This window comes from Astatotilapia calliptera, chromosome 5 (assembly GCF_900246225.1).
Source record: "Astatotilapia calliptera chromosome 5, fAstCal1.2, whole genome shotgun sequence".
Classification (NCBI taxonomy): domain Eukaryota; kingdom Metazoa; phylum Chordata; class Actinopteri; order Cichliformes; family Cichlidae; genus Astatotilapia; species Astatotilapia calliptera.
This window is the reverse complement of record NC_039306.1, coordinates 783881-803290: the sequence shown is the minus strand read 5'-3', so window position 1 is coordinate 803290 and position 19410 is coordinate 783881. Positions and strand designations below refer to the sequence as shown.

The window sequence follows — 19410 nt, the reverse complement described above, 5'->3', positions numbered from 1 at the left end:
TCAGCTTCCTCTGCAGTTAAGCCTCGCCGCTTGCCGCCGTCTGGCAAAGCCTCTGGGCGGTGCCGTCTGAGCGGGACAGAAAATCAGCGTGAAGCACCACACACCAATCAGATCTCAATAAAAAATCTTTTACAGAGTTTGAAAGTGTTTCCTTCTCATCGTACTTCCACTGTGCATGCACGCGTTTTCACATAAACCCGATAACGGACGATTCTTCTGTTCTCCAGATCTTTGACATCTGCTGGGATCCGTTTCAGCAAAGCCGCCTGGTGAGCTGCGGCGTGAAGCACATCAAGGTAACGCAGAAATCGTCGTTTTGTGCTCGTCTCCAGAAATGTGGAAGTAAAATGTAACGTATTCCTCCTACCCAGAAATATGACTGGTCAGCACATTTACCTTCTCCACCTTCATGTAGCTGCTTAGTTTCACTCGAGGTAATAAAATAGTTCCTCTGAACGCCCGTCATTAAATATCTCTGACTCTCTAACGAGCCGAGAAGGAAGCAGATATAAAAGCTGGAGACAACTCCCAGCTCAGCTTCTCTCATTGTTAGTTTGTATTGTTGATTGTTATTTATGCTTAGAAATATTTAACCATAGATGCTTAGAGGTGTATAATCAATTGTGTAGTGATAAGTTGTGTGATCTTTAACAGGCTACAGAGGCTTGGTGTGCATTCCACACCTACATCCTGGGAGCATGAGAGAGGTCATACCTTCTCTTATTGTTTTATGGTAGGATTAACGTAGCTACGTCTGTTTTAGTCTAAGTGCTTTTCTGTTTAGATGAACTGCTGGACTTCCTCACCGGGGGGGGGTCTAGTCTACCCTCTTCCTGACCAAGGATGTTTGACCCTTTGATCAGCAACACACACACACACACACACACACACACACACACACACACGGTACTCTTTGTTTGTATGTAGACGTCGTATGTTAATGAACCTATGCATATTCATGTAACCTCAATAAAAGGATAGTGTATGGGAGGACGGACGAGAGCTACTGGGGTCAAGCGAAGGGACGGCGCTCTGTCCAATCTCTCCCGTGCACGAGTACCATGAAGAAGTTTGCCTACTTGCGTCTTGCTTGCAGTGTAATTATATTGTCTTAACGTTCCAGCGAATAGGTTCAAGCTACAAACCTAACACTCATCCAATCAGAGTCCAGTCCAGATATCAAAAAGCACCTTTACATGGTTCACTGCTGTGGATTTAAATACAAGACAAATCCAGGACAATTTAGATTGTTTTTTCTTTTTTATTTGCTGTTTTGAACACATTTTCCCAACGCCTCTAACCTGTAGATTCGCCGGATGGTGGCCACTTCATGACTGGCTTTAGCGTCCTCAGCCCCGTTTTTCTCTTCAGACTCGTGTTTCAGGTCGTGGTCCATGTTTGCTTCACTAAGAGTCACGACTTCCCTTGCAGGATAAACAGACGATGTCACAGGTTGCTCCTCAGGGAAAGTTTGATCCGGCAGCATTTCAGGCTCGCTCTCACTGAACTCGCTTTCTCTCGTGTCTCCGTCACTTTCTGTCGTGTCTCCATCGCTCTCCAGAAACTCTTCCATGAAGCGGTCTAAAACCGGAAAGCCATCCTCCATGAAGTGTTCAATGATGCTCGTCACATCTTCACGTAGCTTTTCCCAACGCCTCTAACCTGTAGATTCGCCGGATGGTGGCCACTTCATGACTGGCTTTAGCGTCCTCAGCCCCGTTTTTCTCTTCAGACTCGTGTTTCAGGTCGTGGTCCATGTTTGCTTCTGTGTTTGTGAAGAAGCAAGCTCAGGTGTGTTTGGTTTTAAACTCTGCAGAGGGAACTGCCATGCAGGGCCGTTGCTAGCCATTTGGGTGCCCTAAGCACAAATGCTTTATGGTGCCCCCCCCACTGAAAAAAAAAAAAAAAAAAACATTAATACTTTTGAATTTCTCAGTGGAATTTGTTTAAATAACAACAAACATGACAGTTAAACAAATAAATAAGGTTAAAGGAGGTTAAAAATACTGTTACAAATAAATACTGAAACAAAAATTGAACATTGGAACAAGAACAAAGAGCCTGGCAATAATGTGTAATTTTTTTTATAAAAAAATAATATATATAATATAATAGTATTATTATTAATATATTTACAAATAGTTTCACAATAGAATTTAAATAAGAAACTTAAATAAGAAAAATAAGAATTTGAACACAAAAGCCACATTCCTTAAGTAACTATGTTAAACATTTTTACAATTCGTTGTCAGAGTATGCCCTAGACTCTAGGGCATACTCTGACAACCAGAAAATGCAGGCGTGGTGTGCCTCTCTAGGGCCTAGAGAGGCACACGCCTGCATTTTCTGGTTGCAAAATCAGCTATAAGGTCATCATATGATAGCTTCTGAGCCACGTCACCATTGATGCTGATAACAGCCAGACCACTTAAACGTTCCTGCCCCATTGATGAACGCAGGTACGTTTTAATGAGTTTGAGCTTTGAAAAGCTTCGCTCAGCAGAGGCAACTGTGACAGGCAGGGTCAGTGCAATACGCAGAGCAATCCACAGATTGGGATATACCTCTTGAAGCTGATTGTCATGTAAAAATGACAGCATTTCCAAAGCAGACGTCTGTGGTGGCAGCTGAGGAAGGTTGATGATTTCCTGCATCATCTCAGGTCCATCAATGTCAGCTACTCCCTTATCTGTCAGTGTCTTCTGTACTTCAGTGCAGTGTTTTTTTAAATCCTCCTTGGACATCCCATTCACTTTGCTGAAATCAAGCAGCACTCCATATTTCTCCTTCACTTGATTCATGGTCTCAAACCTCTCCTGTAGGGAGATTAAAGCAGAGTCCACAACACAATTGAAAAATGTGACCTCAAGCTTTTTAAGGGCATCATGGAGGGGCTCATCAACAGCTTCATATGCAAACTGCCTTTTTGTGCTCCTGAGCCTTTTCTCCTTCAACTGTGGTTCTATGTTCAGGGCCTCACAGAGTTCTTTGGCAGCTGACACAGCCTCATCAAACCCAGACTGTCTGTATTTAGAGAGGTTACTTTTGGCAGTGTCAATGAGCCTGACAGCAACATCGAGCTGCATGGAGCTGGACTGTAGTAACTTGTTCACCTGGTTTGTGATTGTAAGAAGTTCACACCACACGATGGAGCAAATCAAAAATCGAAATGAGGCTACTTCCTCAGCAAGCACTTGAGCCTCCACCTTTGCGACTGCATCACTTACAGCTTCTCTGGCCTCCAGGAGAGCATCCCTCACTTCTTTTGTCTGACTCCGGACAGCAGTTACACTTTGAAGCCTGCTTTCCCATCTAACGTCACTCCAAGATTTAAGTGTCAATTTCACGTTTTGTTAAAATGGCCCATCGCTTGATGAACAACTTCTGCAAATACCCAAAGTAGCCAGTTGCATCTGGAGAGGACTTGGCAGCATCAGCTATGACCAGATTCATCGTGTGAGCTCCACAAGGCACAAACAATGCTCTCGGGTTTAATTGTAGCAGTCTGGCCTGAACACCTTGCTTCTTCCCCTTCATGTTGGCCCCATTGTCATAGGCCTGTCCTCGACAGTTTTCAAATGGAATGCCAAGCTCCTTCAACTTGTCAAGGACAACATTGGACAGGTTAAGGCCAGTTGTTTGCTCCACATTTATATAGCCAAGAAAGTATTCTTTAATATCTGGTTGTGCTTGGAAACAAACAATGCGTACTATGACTGACATTTGTTCAGTGTGACTCACATCTGGAGTACAGTCAAGAATGATGGAGAAGTATTTTGCCAACTGGATTTGCTTCACAATGGCGCGGAATGTTTCTGAAGAGATAATCTGAATTAGTTCGTTCTGTGTCTCAGGGCTGAGGTAATGTGTGTGGGAACCTTCATCTTTTATGTTGGCCAAGTGATTTGCCATTACAAGGTCATATGTTGCCATAAGCTCTACTTCCTTCAAGAAGTTGCCATTGTCCGGCTCATAAAGACAGTCAGAAGAGCCCCTAAAAGACAAATTTCTGGAAGCCAGTGAGAGAGTTATTGAGAGTAATCGTTTGAGAATCTCTCGCCACTTTTTCCTTTCTGCCTCTAGTAAGGTCAACTCCTGTTGATCTATTGCCATGCTTTTCTTTAGCCGTGTGTCCAGTTCTCTCCACTTAAGCATGCACTGTATGTGGTCTTGGCTACACTCATGACCCCTCAAACGGATGTTGATGTTCGACCAGTCACTGAAGCCCTCTGTACTCAGCTTTATATCCTTCACACTGAAAAGCTTACATGCAAAGCAGAACACAGCATTGTTCTGCGGTGAGTACACTAACCAGCTCCGGTGAACCTTTTCTCCATTGGGAAGAATTTTGAACTTAAGGCTAGTGTGAAATGCTCTTCCATCAGGCCCCTTTGGAAAATTAAAATCAGAGCTGACATTAAAAGGACCTCTCCGCACAATTTCAACACGATCAGCATCTACAATGTGAGCTGGCCAAAGAGCAGGATCGGTTGAAGGGGGCACACATGTCTCCACAGTGTCACTTTCTGATAGTCTCTCAGTGACAGGACTCTCAGTGGTACTTGTGTATGGAACTGTACCTGAACTGGTGGTTGATGGTTCTTGTTCTTCTTGGCTAGGGATTGTTGCAGGGTCTACAATGGCTGGTGGTTGATGTCCAGGGATGGCACTACTACTGGATGGTTCATCCTGTCCTTGAGATCCTCCTTGAACATATTTAAGCATTGACCCTGCATACAAGAGAAAATATTCAGGGATTTTACAGAAATACAATTTTGAATCTACAGTAGGCCTACGAAAGATTGCATTATAAGACTAATAAATTAAGTAAGTCACTGGTACATTTAAAAATTACTAACTATATTTTACATGTATAGATTTTCATAATGGCAAATGGCAATATAAACATGCTGTACATAATTTGATATAAATGCGCAAGTAGGAAATCTATATTACTGGAAGATATAGGTTTCATATTACAGTTTCACCAACAGATGTCGCCCTTGATCTATGAACCTAAAGAAAGACGAGAACTATTTATGTGTTCAGACGTCAATGGCATAAATAAGATATGCGTCTTTATAGATATCCTGAAATGCAGCAACATACAAAGTAATCTTGTCTAATCTGATAATAATACTTGACTGCATCACTGACCTATCCCAAAGTTAAGGTTAATCAGTAGCATGCATGACGTTAGCCAGCTAGCAACCTGAGGAGGGAAATGCTAGTCTCACGAATCACGATAACGTTAGCAATCGTGAGTCACGATTGCTAACGTTATCTGAAAACCGTCAATTGAGTGACCATGATGAGTTGCTTTTAGTAGTCCATTCTATATTCATATCCACAACGTAAACAAACTACCCAACATCAATCATTTGCAACATTTGTTAACACAGTATGAACACTGCTAACAGGAGCTATCACAGAGTTGACGGACATGAGCGTGCAAGCAAGGGCTACAATAATGAACTTTTTTTATTATTATTATTTAAACATTGCCTTACCGGCAAGCGACGCCTGAGTTTCATCACGCTTCCTCTTCTTCTTTCTTTTCTCCGCTCCCGACTCCTGTTGCCGTTTCGAGGCCATGTTCAAACAGGTGTTTACCAATTATAGAACAGACCACTGGGAGTGGGGGGGCACCAGGAGGAGACTGGAGACAGGGCACAAAGCAGATTCACCCCTTTTCTCGGGAAAATTGTTTTATGTTGCTTTTGTATTGTTTAACCATATTAATGCATATGATATTTATAGTATTAATATGGTTTACTTTTTTTTTTTTACGACCCTGATTTTTTTGGTGCCCTACCGGCCATTTGGTGCCCTACGCAGTGTGCGTTATGTGCGTTTGCGGAGCTACGGCAGAGGTTTCCCCTCGGGAGCAACTGTTTGCTTTCCTTCACTAAGAGTCACGACTTCCCTTGCAGGATAAACAGATGATGTCACAGGTTGCTCCTCAGGGAAAGTTTGATCCGGCAGCATTTCAGGCTCGCTCTCACTGAACTCGCTTTCTCTCGTGTCTCCGTCACTTTCTGTCGTGTCTCCATCGCTCTCCAGAAACTCTTCCATGAAGCGGTCTAAAACCGGAAAGCCATCCTCCATGAAGTGTTCAATGATGCTCGTCACATCTTCACGTAGCTTTTCCCAACGCCTCTAACCTGTAGATTCGCCGGATGGTGGCCACTTCATGACTGGCTTTAGCGTCCTCAGCCCCGTTTTTCTCTTCAGACTCGTGTTTCAGGTCGTGGTCCATGTTTGCTTCACTAAGAGTCACGACTTCCCTTGCAGGATAAACAGACGATGCCACAGGTTGCTCCTCAGGGAAAGTTTGATCCGACAGCATTTCAGGCTCGCTCTCACTGAACTCTCTTTCTCTCGCGACTCCGTCACTTTCTCTCGCGTCTCCGTCACTTTCTCTCGTGCCTCCGTCACTTTCCAGAAAGCCATCCTCCATGAAGTGTTCAATGATGCTCGTCACATCTTCACGTAGCTTTTCCAACGCCTCTAACCTGTAGATTCGCCGGATGGTGGCCACTTCATGACTGGCTTTAGCGTCCTCAGCCCCGTTTTTCTCTTCAGACTCGTGTTTCAGGTCGTGGTCCATGTTTGCTTCTGTGTTTGTGAAGAAGTAAGCTCAGGTGTGTTTGGTTTTAAACTCTGCAGAGGGAACTGCCATGCAGGGCCGTTGCTAGCCATTTGGGTGCCCTAAGCACAAATGCTTTATGGTGCCCCCCCCCACTGAAAAAAAAAAAAAAAAAAACATTAATACTTTTGAATTTCTCAGTGGAATTTGTTTAATTAAATAACAACAAACATGACAGTTAAACAAATAAATAAGGTTAAAGGAGGTTAAAAATACTGTTACAAATAAATACTGAAACAAAAATTGAACATTGGAACAAGAACAAAGAGCCTGGCAATAATGTGTAATTTTTTTTATAAAAAAATAATATATATAATATAATAGTATTATTATTAATATATTTACAAATAGTTTCACAATAGAATTTAAATAAGAAACTTAAATAAGAAAAATAAGAATTTGAACACAAAAGCCACATTCCTTAAGTAACTATGTTAAACATTTTTACAATTCGTTGTCAGAGTATGCCCTCTAAATTTCAAAATTTAGATTGCTTGGCTGGTCGGCTTATTGGACTCACCAGTGACCTGCCACTTAAGACAAAAGAAATCCAAATAGAATTTGCAATATTCAGATTTACCTCTTGCATGATCTGCAAGTGGTGGGCAAGTTTCTGCCCAGAAACACCGCCCTTCTTCTGGAAAACTGTCATCAACTGAGGTGTAATTCTGTCTAACTGTGCCGCGAAGGTCATCTCCAGTTGAAGTGTTGTAATACACTGGAATTCAGCATTTACCTGTATCTCTCACACACACACACACACACACACACACACACACACACACACAAGACTGGTGCTTAATCATTGGTATGATTATTTTGTTATTTCTTCATTAAATGCTACAATGCAATTGCCATCACTTCATAAAGCATGATTATCATATGGGTTAGTATACAGTGCATGAAGGATGTTACTACTGTTAATCAAAGAAGAAATGAATGGCATCAGTCCATTTAACGGGTTTAAAGGGTTTTAAAAAGCAGATATTTGTCTGTTTCAGGTGGTTGGCAACACATTTTCCTGTGCTCTTTGTCCACTGGTGGGAGTGTCTCACCTGTGAGGTCAGCGGGGCAGAACTCTGCCATCAGCAACAGAGAGCAGAGAAAATTTAGATGTGCAACTAAAAACATGCTTGCCATGTAAGCCCCAAACATCTCTGAAATTGCTCTGCAAACTTCAGAGTACTTATACTTCAGGAGTCCTGTGGGTACCGTAAAGACTCATGTATGCAAACAAACCACATTTTTTTTTGCAATCTGATCCTTTTTCTCTTGGCTGTTTCCTTCAGGGATCACCACAGTGAATGATCCACCTCCATCTAACCCTATGCTCTGCATCCTCTTAACTCACAAGAACTAAATTCCTGTTTTTCATTTCACTTTCGCAAGTTTTTTTTTTCTTTTGTCCTGGATAAAAGAAATTTAATCATATATATTAATTGATATTAATTAATATCAATATTAATAATCACAAGAACCCTTAAGATGAGATAGATAAACTTGTCCCTGCAATACTGTGACAAATACTGTTGTGATAAATATGTAAGGAATTTGCATGTACTTACCAAAATAACACCATCTTCTTGAATAAACAGTAACACATAAGGGGAAGAAAATCTGCCAGAAAAGGAAGACAAATAAAAAATAAAAAAAAACTTTAGAAAGACAAACAATTACCGTTTCCAAGCCATTAGTGCATTACTTCATGATACTCCCTTGTAACAAAACAAATCTTACTTGTGCCTCTGTGCAAACTACAGATGGCACGATACCACTTTTTTATGTCCGATACCGATATCATAAATTTGATTATCTGCCGATGCCGATATGAATCCGATAGTGTATTTTATAATAAATAAAACTGTTTTTATAAATATTTTGCTGCATTTTGTATAAGTTCATACTCAGTTTTAAAAACAAAACATTAAAGCTATTCTGTTATACCTGTATGCAAAAAATACACTGCACCCAAAATATTTTATACGTCAGCAATACTGATCAACCTAAAAAACTTACACCATCCTCCTTATTCAGGTATTCTAAACAGTACATAGAAATATTAAACTAACTAATAGGACTGCCAACTCCCAGCAAAAATATTAGGAAACCACCCCGCACCCTTCGCCTGATAATGCTTAATTGACGTAATCTACTTTAATGCACAGAAATCAATTATTTTTCTATAATAATTTGATTCAACATTTTTCTTCAATACAGTTGCAGACAGCGTACCTTCCCAAAGGAAAAAGTGCTATATGTACTACTATTACTAGGGCATATATTAGACTTAATATTTACTACATACAATAATGGATCTCTATACATTTAACCAGATCACCACTTTGGTAGTAAGATTTAGAATAATTATTTATTAAAAGCTAGACATTTAAAATGAGAATAAGAAAGAAAATTATGTCTTTGTGTCTCTCTTTCCCTGTTAATGCCCTACCTGGCCCCCTGGCAAAACTTTGCTAGATCCGCCCCTGCACAGTTACCAGATGTCAGCTACATAGAAAAGGATCCTGGTGTTATTTGTCTCTCATAAACAGTTCATAACTTCCCTTCAACTCATTCATGTGACCTAAAATGTAAACCTGTTTCTTCATTACCTGTTCAGCTCTAATGATTCAGTAAAAACTTCTCCTGGTTTCACCTTCATGTTTCCTTCTCACCACATATCCAAACTATCATGACCAGCAGCTATTACGGCTGTGGCTCCAGAAAACATAAGCGGATACTAGAAGTAATATTAAAAAAATTCTAGCAACAGCTTATCAAGCTTAAACGTGCTGCTGTTGTTTATCTGCCGTTTTCCTCTTTCTAGCGCAAACTGGGTGACTAACAAATGAGAGAGACTAGCGACAGAAAAGCCGATCAGCTGATAATCGATCAGTTTCATGATTGAAGTAGCAACAGGAGAGGGAGGGGGGAGAATGAGGGAAGAAGTTTTAGCTGTTCAGCATGAAGACACCGAATAACTCCAGCTTTGTGTCTTTTTTCATTCTAGCTGAAGTATAAAACAAATCGCTTCCTTTCCCCCACAATACAAAACTCCGACAGCCAGTCCAGCTGTGGCTCCATACATCGGTTGTTAAGCTCAACATGGAAATACTATGCAAACATACAGAGATGAACTTACACACTTGCTTTACTTCTGTGTTAGTTTTCTCTGAGATTAAATGCAGCGGTTTGGAAGCACGTAGCGAGGCTTTAAATGCTAAACCAGACCGCTGACAGGTCTTGCACTCAACAGCTCAAGTGAAGCAACTTCTTTTCTGAGTTAATTTCAGTCCTGACAAACATCACTCTCAGTGCCTTTTGAGCTCACATTTTTGGCAACCACTGAGTTATTCTCCTCCACAGTTTACAACCATTATTTTTTTCTGCACAAAAGACGTTGTGCAACGCCAATCCTACTTATTTCCTACTGCACCCCTGACTGTGCAGGTGCGTTCAGAAGCCCCCTCCCCCGCCCGACTATTCCTTAATGCCAATGTTGTGGCGGGAGGGACGATTTCTCCACTTAAAACTGCAGGCGACTGTACAGTGAACTTTACAGCTAACTACAGAGAAATTGCCTCGTTCCATAATTTGTTAGTACAAAGTGTGCCACAAGAACTAAGCTAAAAACATATGACATTTTAACGCATCAATACAATTACTCTTTTAATAGAGCAGTAGCTAATAGAGCACATAGCTAGCTTAAGTCAAATCACGACAAAGTTCAGAGGTGTACAACTACTTAGACTTCTTTCTCCATGTGCACACGTCTTAAAGAGTCAACATGCTTTGACTGCGGTAAAAAAAATAAAACAAAAACGACCGTAAAAGGTTTACTTACCGAAGCTAGACCACCTTTATATGAAGTTGTGCGATTAACTTGAGCCCGCTTGCAGCACACAAAGAGTCCGCTTCTTCAGTCCGCGTGCAAAATGGTGGCCTGTCCTAACGCATGCGCAAAATGGCCCAGCAGGAGGCTATGAAAAACATACTTAAGCATTTTGAGCTACATTTAATTAACTAAAATTAATTGGATTAAAACGCAGGGAATGTATTCTGGAGTTACTCGAATTATATATGTAGACAGGAATTACTCATTTGAATTGAAAAGATATACCAAAATATAATATGCTATATTTAAAAGGAGACAATATCACTTTTTTCAGTGTACAGTCCCAATCAAAAGTTTAAGGCAACTTGAAAAAGGGCACAAAATCATATTTTTAATGATTTTTTTTTTTTTTTTGGAAATAATTTTTCTTAACAAGGTTCCAAGTAGAGCTTCACCATGCAACAAGAAGACATGGGAATGAGACAAAAAAAACGAGCATGCAATTTATTGAAAACGACACTTAAACTGAAACTGGCTGTTTTACAGCTGATCTAAAGTTTAGGAGCACACCTCCAAATAAACCCTGTAAACCCCCCAAAAAAGAAATCAATGTTCCCAAACATAAACATGGAGTAGCTCCACAGTTATTGTTTTTCTTCTATGGTGCAAATAGTTTTTAAAATTACTTTGGAAATTTTGTTCAACCCCAATGAGCCTTTGCGGTGTATTATATTAAAAAAAATTGTGATTATTTATTCCAGATAATTCTGACAATAGGTCATTTAACAGATTTATATCATTTTCAAAGGTAAAATTTTGATGTTTACAAAGTTGAATTAAGTTTTTCAAAGCTGAAAAAGACTGCATATGTTTGCAAGCAGCATATTCTGTTAATATTAATTGCAAGGCAAGGGTTATCTGATGATTGTAGGTTATCTGAGGATCACATGGTCTGACCTTGAGGTGAATTTGGTGGGATGTCCACTCCTGTGAAGATCAAAGGCTAAAAGGCTAGCATATGCATATATATATGCATATATATATGCATATGCAGTAAGGGTATACTTAGTGTTTTTTGTATTTTAGTTTGCTTTTTGTTAAATAAATAATAACATTGCATAACATCATGTATTATTGTTCATCTGAGGATACATTTAAATAATTGATTTTGGATATATAGACTAGCTGCTCTAATGCATCATTCTCTCTTTCTCTGCAAATTTGCCCAAACTCATCTCTTTTTAAGGTACGAGGGTTATTTACAGTAAAAACTCATGTTAACAATGCTGGAGGATTAAGGTGGTACTCTGCTTTGCTTTTTCTTTATCAAACTAACTCCTTTATGCAGAAACAGTAGAAACAATTGATGACAACATGTCATATTGTTACATTGTTAACACTGTTGTTTGTTGTCTATGATGTGCTCACAGGCGCAGCTCCAAAACCGTATGTCACAATACTTAAAGAAAAGGGGCTGCTGCAGTGTCAAGTTCCAGGTGCTTCTCCTAAACCTACAGTTGAGTGGTGGGACAGTGACAACAAAACACTTCCTTTTAAGACGGTGCAGGATGAAGAACAACAAGGTCGCTTCCACGTCACCGTCCAGACTACTGTAACTGAGCCTGGCTGTTATCACTGTGTAGCCACACAGATGGAAAAATGGCATCGGATTTCTTCAGAGATCTGTGTGCATCATGGTGAGTGAGATATAATTCTTCAAATAAGTGTGAACACTAAAATGTGAATATGTGCTTAGACTGAACACTAAGAATGTGGTCGGGGAGGAAAGACATGAACATAAAAGACGATGTGCATGCTGGAAAAAAGCTGTCAGTTTCTAACTGAATGTTGAAAAACTAAACTCGCAAACACATACTGTATATTATAGAAGATGAACTTGCTGTTGTGACTGATTTGTTTATGAACTCTTACATGATGCTCCAAGCTAATTTCTCTATCAAAATATTGGTGTTTTTTAAACCTGAGCATGCTTGCAGACTCTTGAAATAACACTTCCATGGTAAATCTCACTCTGCTTTATTTTTCATTTTTAAACATTAATGGCATCATATTCACACTCTGGGTGGTGCTATTACTTGGTGTTGGCTCTCTCTAGAGTATCATTTTGTGTTGCTGTTAGGACACAGTGGTGTTTTTGTGTAACTTATCTGTGTACCCAGTTTAATTAAAAACTTGTCTTATTGTCTTATTTCATAGTATAATTTTCACATGCCCTGTCTGAAGCACTCTGTTGATTCACTCGCTAAATATAGTCACAGTATTCACTCACTATGTCTTTAGGGATTTGCTAGCTTGACTTGTAGCTGACTCAGTAGCAGCATGGATTCTTCACCTGTACCTCCTGCACTTTCCTGCTCAGTGTGTGAGACGTCTAGTTACTCCTCAGCCTCCTTTAGTAATAATGATACTTGTAATAAATGTAGCCGCAGCTCTGCAGCTTTGCAGGAGGATTACTGAATTGGAGACTTAACATCACGGCTTTGAACAACCCATAGCTAGCCAGGCCCCTGTAGCCGGTGCAGCTGAAGGTAGCATAGGCCCCAGCATATTGTCCTGAGCAGCCAGGGAAACAGGATGGCTGGGTGATGGTGAGGAGGAAGCGTAGTCCTAAACAGAAGCTCCAGGTACACCACCAACTCATTCATGTATCTAACTGTTTTCCCCACTCGGTGACACACCTGCCAGGAATCAAACTGTGGTAATTGGTGATTCTGTTCTGAGACATATGAAGGTACAGGGCTCGCAAAATTTCTCCAGTCGGGCTACCAAAATCTGTCTCAGCCCTGAGGTAAAGACAACAGCACCCATAGTCAATTGTCTTCCAGGGGTCAGAGCAGGCAACATTGATGGAAATTTAAACAATTTCAGACTCTGTAGTTTTCTCTGGTCTCCTCCCTAGTCAGACCATGACTCGCATGTTTAGCCGCATGTTCTCCTTAAATTGCTGTCTGTCTGAGTGGTGTCCAAAAAGCGTTGTGGGATTTAATTGGCAAACCTTCTGGAGGAAACCTGGTCTTGTTAGGACAGACGGCATCATCCCACTTTGGATGGAGCAGCTCTCATTTCTAGAAATATGGACAAATTTATTAAACCCCCCAAAATATGACTATCCAGAGTTGGGACCAGGAAGCAGAGTTGCAGTCTTGCACGCCTCTCTGCAGCTTCTCTCCTCCTGCTACCCCCCCAAAAACCCATCTCCATAGAGACTGTGTCAGCTTCCAAACAGACAAAATAAAAATAAAAATCTGCACAAACCAACTTAAACATAAGAAAACTGCACCAACAAGTAAAACAGTGAAATGTGGATTATTAAATATTAGGTCTCTCTCCTCCAAGTCTCTGTTAGTACATGACTTAATAATTGATCAACAAATTGATTTACTCTGTCTTAGAGAAACCTGGTTGCAGCAGGATGATTATGTTAGTTTAAATGAATCAACACCCCCGAGTCATTCTAACTACCAGAAACCTCGAAGGCCGGGGGGGCGGTGTGGCAGCAATTTTTCACACCAGCCTATTAATTAATGAAAGACCAAGACAGACTTTTAATTCATTTGAAAGCATGAAAGCTTAGCCTCAGAAACCAGTCTTACTTGTTATCATCTATCGTCCACCTGGGCCTTACACAGAGTTTCTGTCTGATTTCTCAGACTTTTTATCTGATTTAGTTCTGAGCTCAGATAAAATAATTATTGTGGGTGATTTTAACATCCATGTAGATGCTTTGATCTTTAGATGCAGATGTACAGCCGATTCTTGTTCTGTCCAGGTGGCTCTTCTATGTTGTGCCATACATTTATGGAGTGGCTGTTTGGTTTCCCCAGTCTAGAGATCTGAGTACTCCTTGCTAAACTGTACACCATACACTACGTTCTTAAGTTTGTGTTTAGGAGTTTTGTCTTTTGGATGAACCAGTTTTTGTCTGAGTGTGTGGCTGAGTCTGAAGTACACTGGGATGTCGTGCTTGGAGAAGAATCTCCGGAGTTTCTCTGATAAACCTGCAACATAAGGGCTGACTTTGTCTTTCTCCCTAGTTGATCTCTGACCTTCTTTACTGTGCATGCAGTGGTTTGTATCATATCTATCTAATAGACTCCAATTTGGAGGGATTTTTTTCTGGCCAGTGTTGCCCCATTGTTAGCAATATTAACTCAGCTAACTGCAAAATTTCCAAGGACCTCACCACTATCCTAGCTCCCCTCATGAGGAACATGCCCCATCACATTAAAAACTCGAGATGATGGATCATGATGAAACTAATCTCCTGTGATGTAGTCTCTCTCTTCACATACATAACTACAACTGAGGCAGTGGAGACTGTCAGAAAATGACTACAACAAGACAGCTTTTTAGAAAACAGAACGAGCTTCACGTCTGATCAGATTTGCACACTGTTAGACCTCTGCCTTACCACCACATATTTTAAATACAACAAGGTTTCTACAGAGAAAAACATGGATGTGCCATGGGCTCCCGGTGTCACCTATTGTAGCCAAACTTTACATGGAGCTTGTTACCTAAACTGAAATAATTGCTACTATTTGGAGTAAGTGTAGTAAATGAAAAGTATTTTTATGAGCCACCTCATCTATTTGATCATGAACATTTATGTTGGAAAGGTTTGGTCACCATTTTACACAATTTGTTTTCTCAAATTCATGTTGTTTTCTGATGTGTATGCATCATTGTCTGTTACACTTGTCTAATGAGAAACTTTTTGTACTGTTTCCACAGAAAAGATGTGTTAGGGAAAATATTCTAAAACACTTCTTCAGTAAAGACTCAGAGAAGAGAAACACACAGAACTTCTTGCTAGCAAGGGCAGCCTCCAGACTGAGACTCGCACTAATCTGCCCCAATCTTTATTTATACTTCAGTAGGTGTGTGTGTGTGTGTGTGTGTGTGTGTGTGTGTGTGTGTGTGTGTGTGTGTGTGTGTGTGTGTGTCCTGCTGATCAAAGGGTCATGAGAGCACAAAAGGTACATCCTTGGTCAGGAAAGGGGGTAGTCTCCCCCACCCTAGATAACATGGTGAGGAAGTCCAGCAGTTCATCTATATGTAAAGAAGCACTTAAACTAAAACAGACATAGCTACGTTAATCCTGCCGTAAAACAATAAAACAAGGTATGAGCTCTCATGCTCCCAGACGTGGGGGTGCATTCCTGGGATGCACCCCAAGCCTGCAGCCTGTTAGAGATCACACACAATTAATTATATGCCTCTAAGTATACATGGTTGAATATTTTCTAATACAAATAACTACATGCAGTATTCTACCATATGCAAACTTATATCACTAAAAGATTATACTGACTACTAAATACAATTTTCCATTGACAAGATGGATCAACCACCCTCAGGTAAAGTCCAAAATACCAGCCAGTCAGCAAGGTAAATGACAAAAAAAAAACCCAACTCCAGGAACCAGCACAATAAGTCACACAAAAAGATCTGTTAGGAACATAAAGAAGTCATGGTAAAGTTTAAAAAAAAAATCGAATAATGTAATGTTTAATTTTTTAGAAGTACAGGAGAAATATTTGTTGTTTAAAAATATTTAATTTACTTCAGCAGTTGAAATTACAAGTTATGCAGGCACAGGCTTTTAGATTAATGAAGGCTAGAAATGTAAAAAGAGAAATAGGGAGGAGTGCAAAGTGAGCAGAAATTATAAAGTCAAAGAGGAATGACGTTAAAAAATGGAATTTGCAACTGTCAGTTTTATATTTGATTTGCTTCACTGACTTCTTCAGAAGGAGACAAAACACTGATGGCTTTATTCTGACTTTATTTAAAGATTATACATAGCTTCTCCTGAGTGACAGAATATGTTCTACAGCAGTTTTTACAGGCAGAGTGACACTGCTCAGGACCTGCATATTTCCATGTGTAAAATCAGATATCGATCCCTTTACAGAAATCACAGTGCAGGTTTACCATTTATCATATTATAATTTGTTGGATTTGTTCAGAATGCCATATTTATATTGTGCAAAGGAGTTAATAGATTTCAGTAACTTTGTGTGTTGTGTGGGTCACAACATTAGGAGTACCAGTCATTATAATTTAATGCTGTATGATATATCAACATTTACTCAGCCTCAAATACCTTTATAACAATGTCAGAAAAACCTTAACATTTAATTTAAATGTAATTTAAACTTTATAACAGATGAGACTTTATGGTGCTGAGTTATAAATGAAGTGATTCTAAAAACTTTGTCTCACTTCACTTGTTCCAAATTTTGTCCTGTTACAGCTTTATTCCAAAATGGATTAAATTAATTTTTCAATTCAATAAGAAAAATGAAAATTTGGTAGAAGGGTAGAAAAAAGTGACTGCAACACTGAAGGACCCAGTGAGCACAGAGGCATCAGTCATCTGTCAGTGGCAGCGCTTCAGCATTGCTCTGTGGAGAGGAAACTCTTCAAGAAGAAACTTTTCTGCAGCACTTCATCAATCACATCTATAAGCAATGTTCCCTCTAAGCTGCATGCGCAATTGCACACTGCTGGCACGGTCTCTGTGCACAGAAAATCTGCGTTGCGCACAAAAAAAATCTTAAAACGATGCCACCTTATCCCATAGTTCAGCCAATAATGCGATTCACATTCGTATATACGCAGCTAATCAACGTCGTTGACAGGCCATGAAAGCGTCCTTATCAATGTTTCCTCTAGTTTTTCATGTGTCTGAGCGAACATACAAACTCCCTGAGCGGCCCCTTGTGCCGGCTTTATAAAAAAAAAAAGTTGTGTTTTTAAAATTGGAGTTCAAGTTATTTTTACTTCCAATAGTGTTAACATACTACACAGGTCATGAACAAGAATTTTTTTTTTTTTACATTTTCATTGTAAGTGGGCTAAAGCAGTCAATTAAAAGTAGTCTAACATAAATGTAAATGCTGTAATTTGATTATTTTAATAAACCATGTGACTTGGATGGATTGGATGCTGGCGTGACCACAGCGCACACGTTTGATGTCGCTCACAGTGGTCCAAGGGACCGCTCAGGGAGTTTGTGTGTTTGCTCAAACACATGAAAAATTAGAGGGAACATTGCCTATGTGGTAGAATGGCCAGACAGAAGCCCTGTAAAAGTCACATGACAGCCTGCCTGGAGTTTGCCAAAAGGCATCTGAAGGACTCTCAGACCACGAGAAACAAAATTCTCTGGTCTGATGAAACAAGATTAAACCCTTTGGCCTGAATGCCAAAAATAATGTTTTGAGGAAACCAGGCATCACTCATCACCTGACCAACACCATCTCTATAGTGAAGCATGGTGATGGCAGCATCATGGGGCCGAGGGGGAGGGGGCTTAAGTGTTAAGCAAGGAAGAAAGAAAGTATTAGCAAACTGAAATGTCATATAAGCCAGCTGGTAAAGCGTGAGACATCAGTCACCCCGTCTGTCCCCCGTGAATATGTGCGCAGGTCCTCACAAACATCTCACCCCCAATATCCTGAAAAACCATCTACCATCAAAGAGGGCAAAATACACCACCATGAAATCCAGAAACCAAACACCGTAGCAAGGACAGACAAAACAGCAAGTAGTTTGGTGGCTCATGTTTGTTGCATTCCAAATTATCAGAGCCTGAACACAAACACACAGAATTGTGACAGAAACCCACACAAGCAGAAACTCCAAGTAGCTGCAACCTACAGCAAAGACCAAGCCGCTGTGGGCACCAGCATGCCAAGCTAGAAACATGCAAGAAGGCCTCACCAGTGTTCAAGGCACCTCCCAAGATCCAACAGGTGCAACCAAGGCACAAGTGTCACAGAATGACCCAGCCCACAGAGTGCCCATCCAGCTCGCCACCTCCTGAGAGAGTGGAAGGTTTCCACCCAACTCTAGAGGACTGGGCATAGCACAGGGGGTTAGATCCAGGGGAAAGGAAAAGAAAGAAGAGGAAGTTCCCAAAGCCATCAGACCTTGGCATACCATTTCCCATGGAGCCACCAGGAGAGGCACACTGGGCGAGCCCCCACCACCGAGAACCACAGACAACCAGATCCAGTGAGCACAGAAGGAGGAGAGAGAAGCAGGGGAGAAATGGGGAGAGACACAAGGGGGCAACAGAACAGCCTCTGGTTGGAGGGAGGGGATGACATTAATGCCAGGCAGCCCGATCTGTGATTATTTTGGTGGTATTTAATTAGTTGTTGTTGTTGGTGTTGTTTTAAATCACATTCTAATAGTCTGAGGGTTAAGGTCACTGATGACGACTGAGACTTTTTAGGGTTAACCTTCAAAGAAATTCACTTAATTTAAAACAAAAAAACAGACTCTGTTTTAATGATGCGGTTGTAAGAGGAGGAATGAGTCAGTATGAAGTGACATGAAAGACATTTCTTCTGTGAAATCACTCAAACACACTCACAGTAATCTCATACACTTCACAATAATTTAGTGATGAATTTAGAAAAAGCTGGTGTGACACAATTGTTAAAGACATAAAAAGACATCCTTAGGAAATAAGATCATGACAAACAATTATATGTTCTAAACCACAAGTGAAAAGAAAACAAACTCATTGAGCCAAATGTACCACTGAGTGTTTTAGTGATAACTCGGCAGATTAGATGGAGGGAAAAAATGTAAAAACCCAGCAATGTTACAGTCACACATGTGGAAGAAAATAAGGGCACTAATACAACTTTGGTTCTACTGTTTTTATTTTTCAATTAAAATTATAATGAAGCTAAAAGATAGGACACTGTCTTCATCATAACAAATTATTAGAGTCAAATGATATTAATCCTATTTGAATATTTTGGATTGCAGGATAATATAAACCTGTAATTATTCATTTTACACGTTTCAGTGAGGTGATAAATATGTTTGTCCAGATGAAGCTTCCATGAAAATGCAACTAAGACAAAGTTAGAGTGTCACACGT

General features: G+C 40.2%; 1 protein-coding gene across 5 annotated transcripts; it reads right to left on the bottom strand.

Annotated features, from left to right (window-relative positions):
- LOC113021799 (zinc finger MYM-type protein 1-like) lies at positions 1–10802 on the bottom strand. 5 transcript variants are annotated; one of them, XR_003272359.1, is made up of 7 exons: positions 10491–10801; positions 7230–8266; positions 5511–6744; positions 4581–4730; positions 2565–2816; positions 1302–1890; positions 1–66 (listed from the first exon to the last, which is right to left on the bottom strand). XR_003272359.1 is itself a non-coding variant. In XM_026166546.1 (5 exons), the coding sequence occupies exons 4-5, from the start codon at positions 5593–5595 to the stop codon at positions 3331–3333; spliced, it is 1485 nt and encodes a 494-aa protein (XP_026022331.1). In that variant the 5' UTR covers positions 5596–5659; positions 5816–6744; positions 7230–8266; positions 10491–10802; the 3' UTR covers positions 2823–3330. The 5 variants fall into 5 exon arrangements, 2 of the variants coding, with proteins under 2 accessions (XP_026022331.1, XP_026022330.1); XR_003272358.1 differs by lacking the exon at positions 1–66 and having other exon boundaries at positions 1248–1890; XR_003272360.1 differs by lacking the exons at positions 1–66; positions 2565–2816 and having other exon boundaries at positions 1248–1890.
- Positions 10803–19410: the final 8608 nt, after the last annotated feature.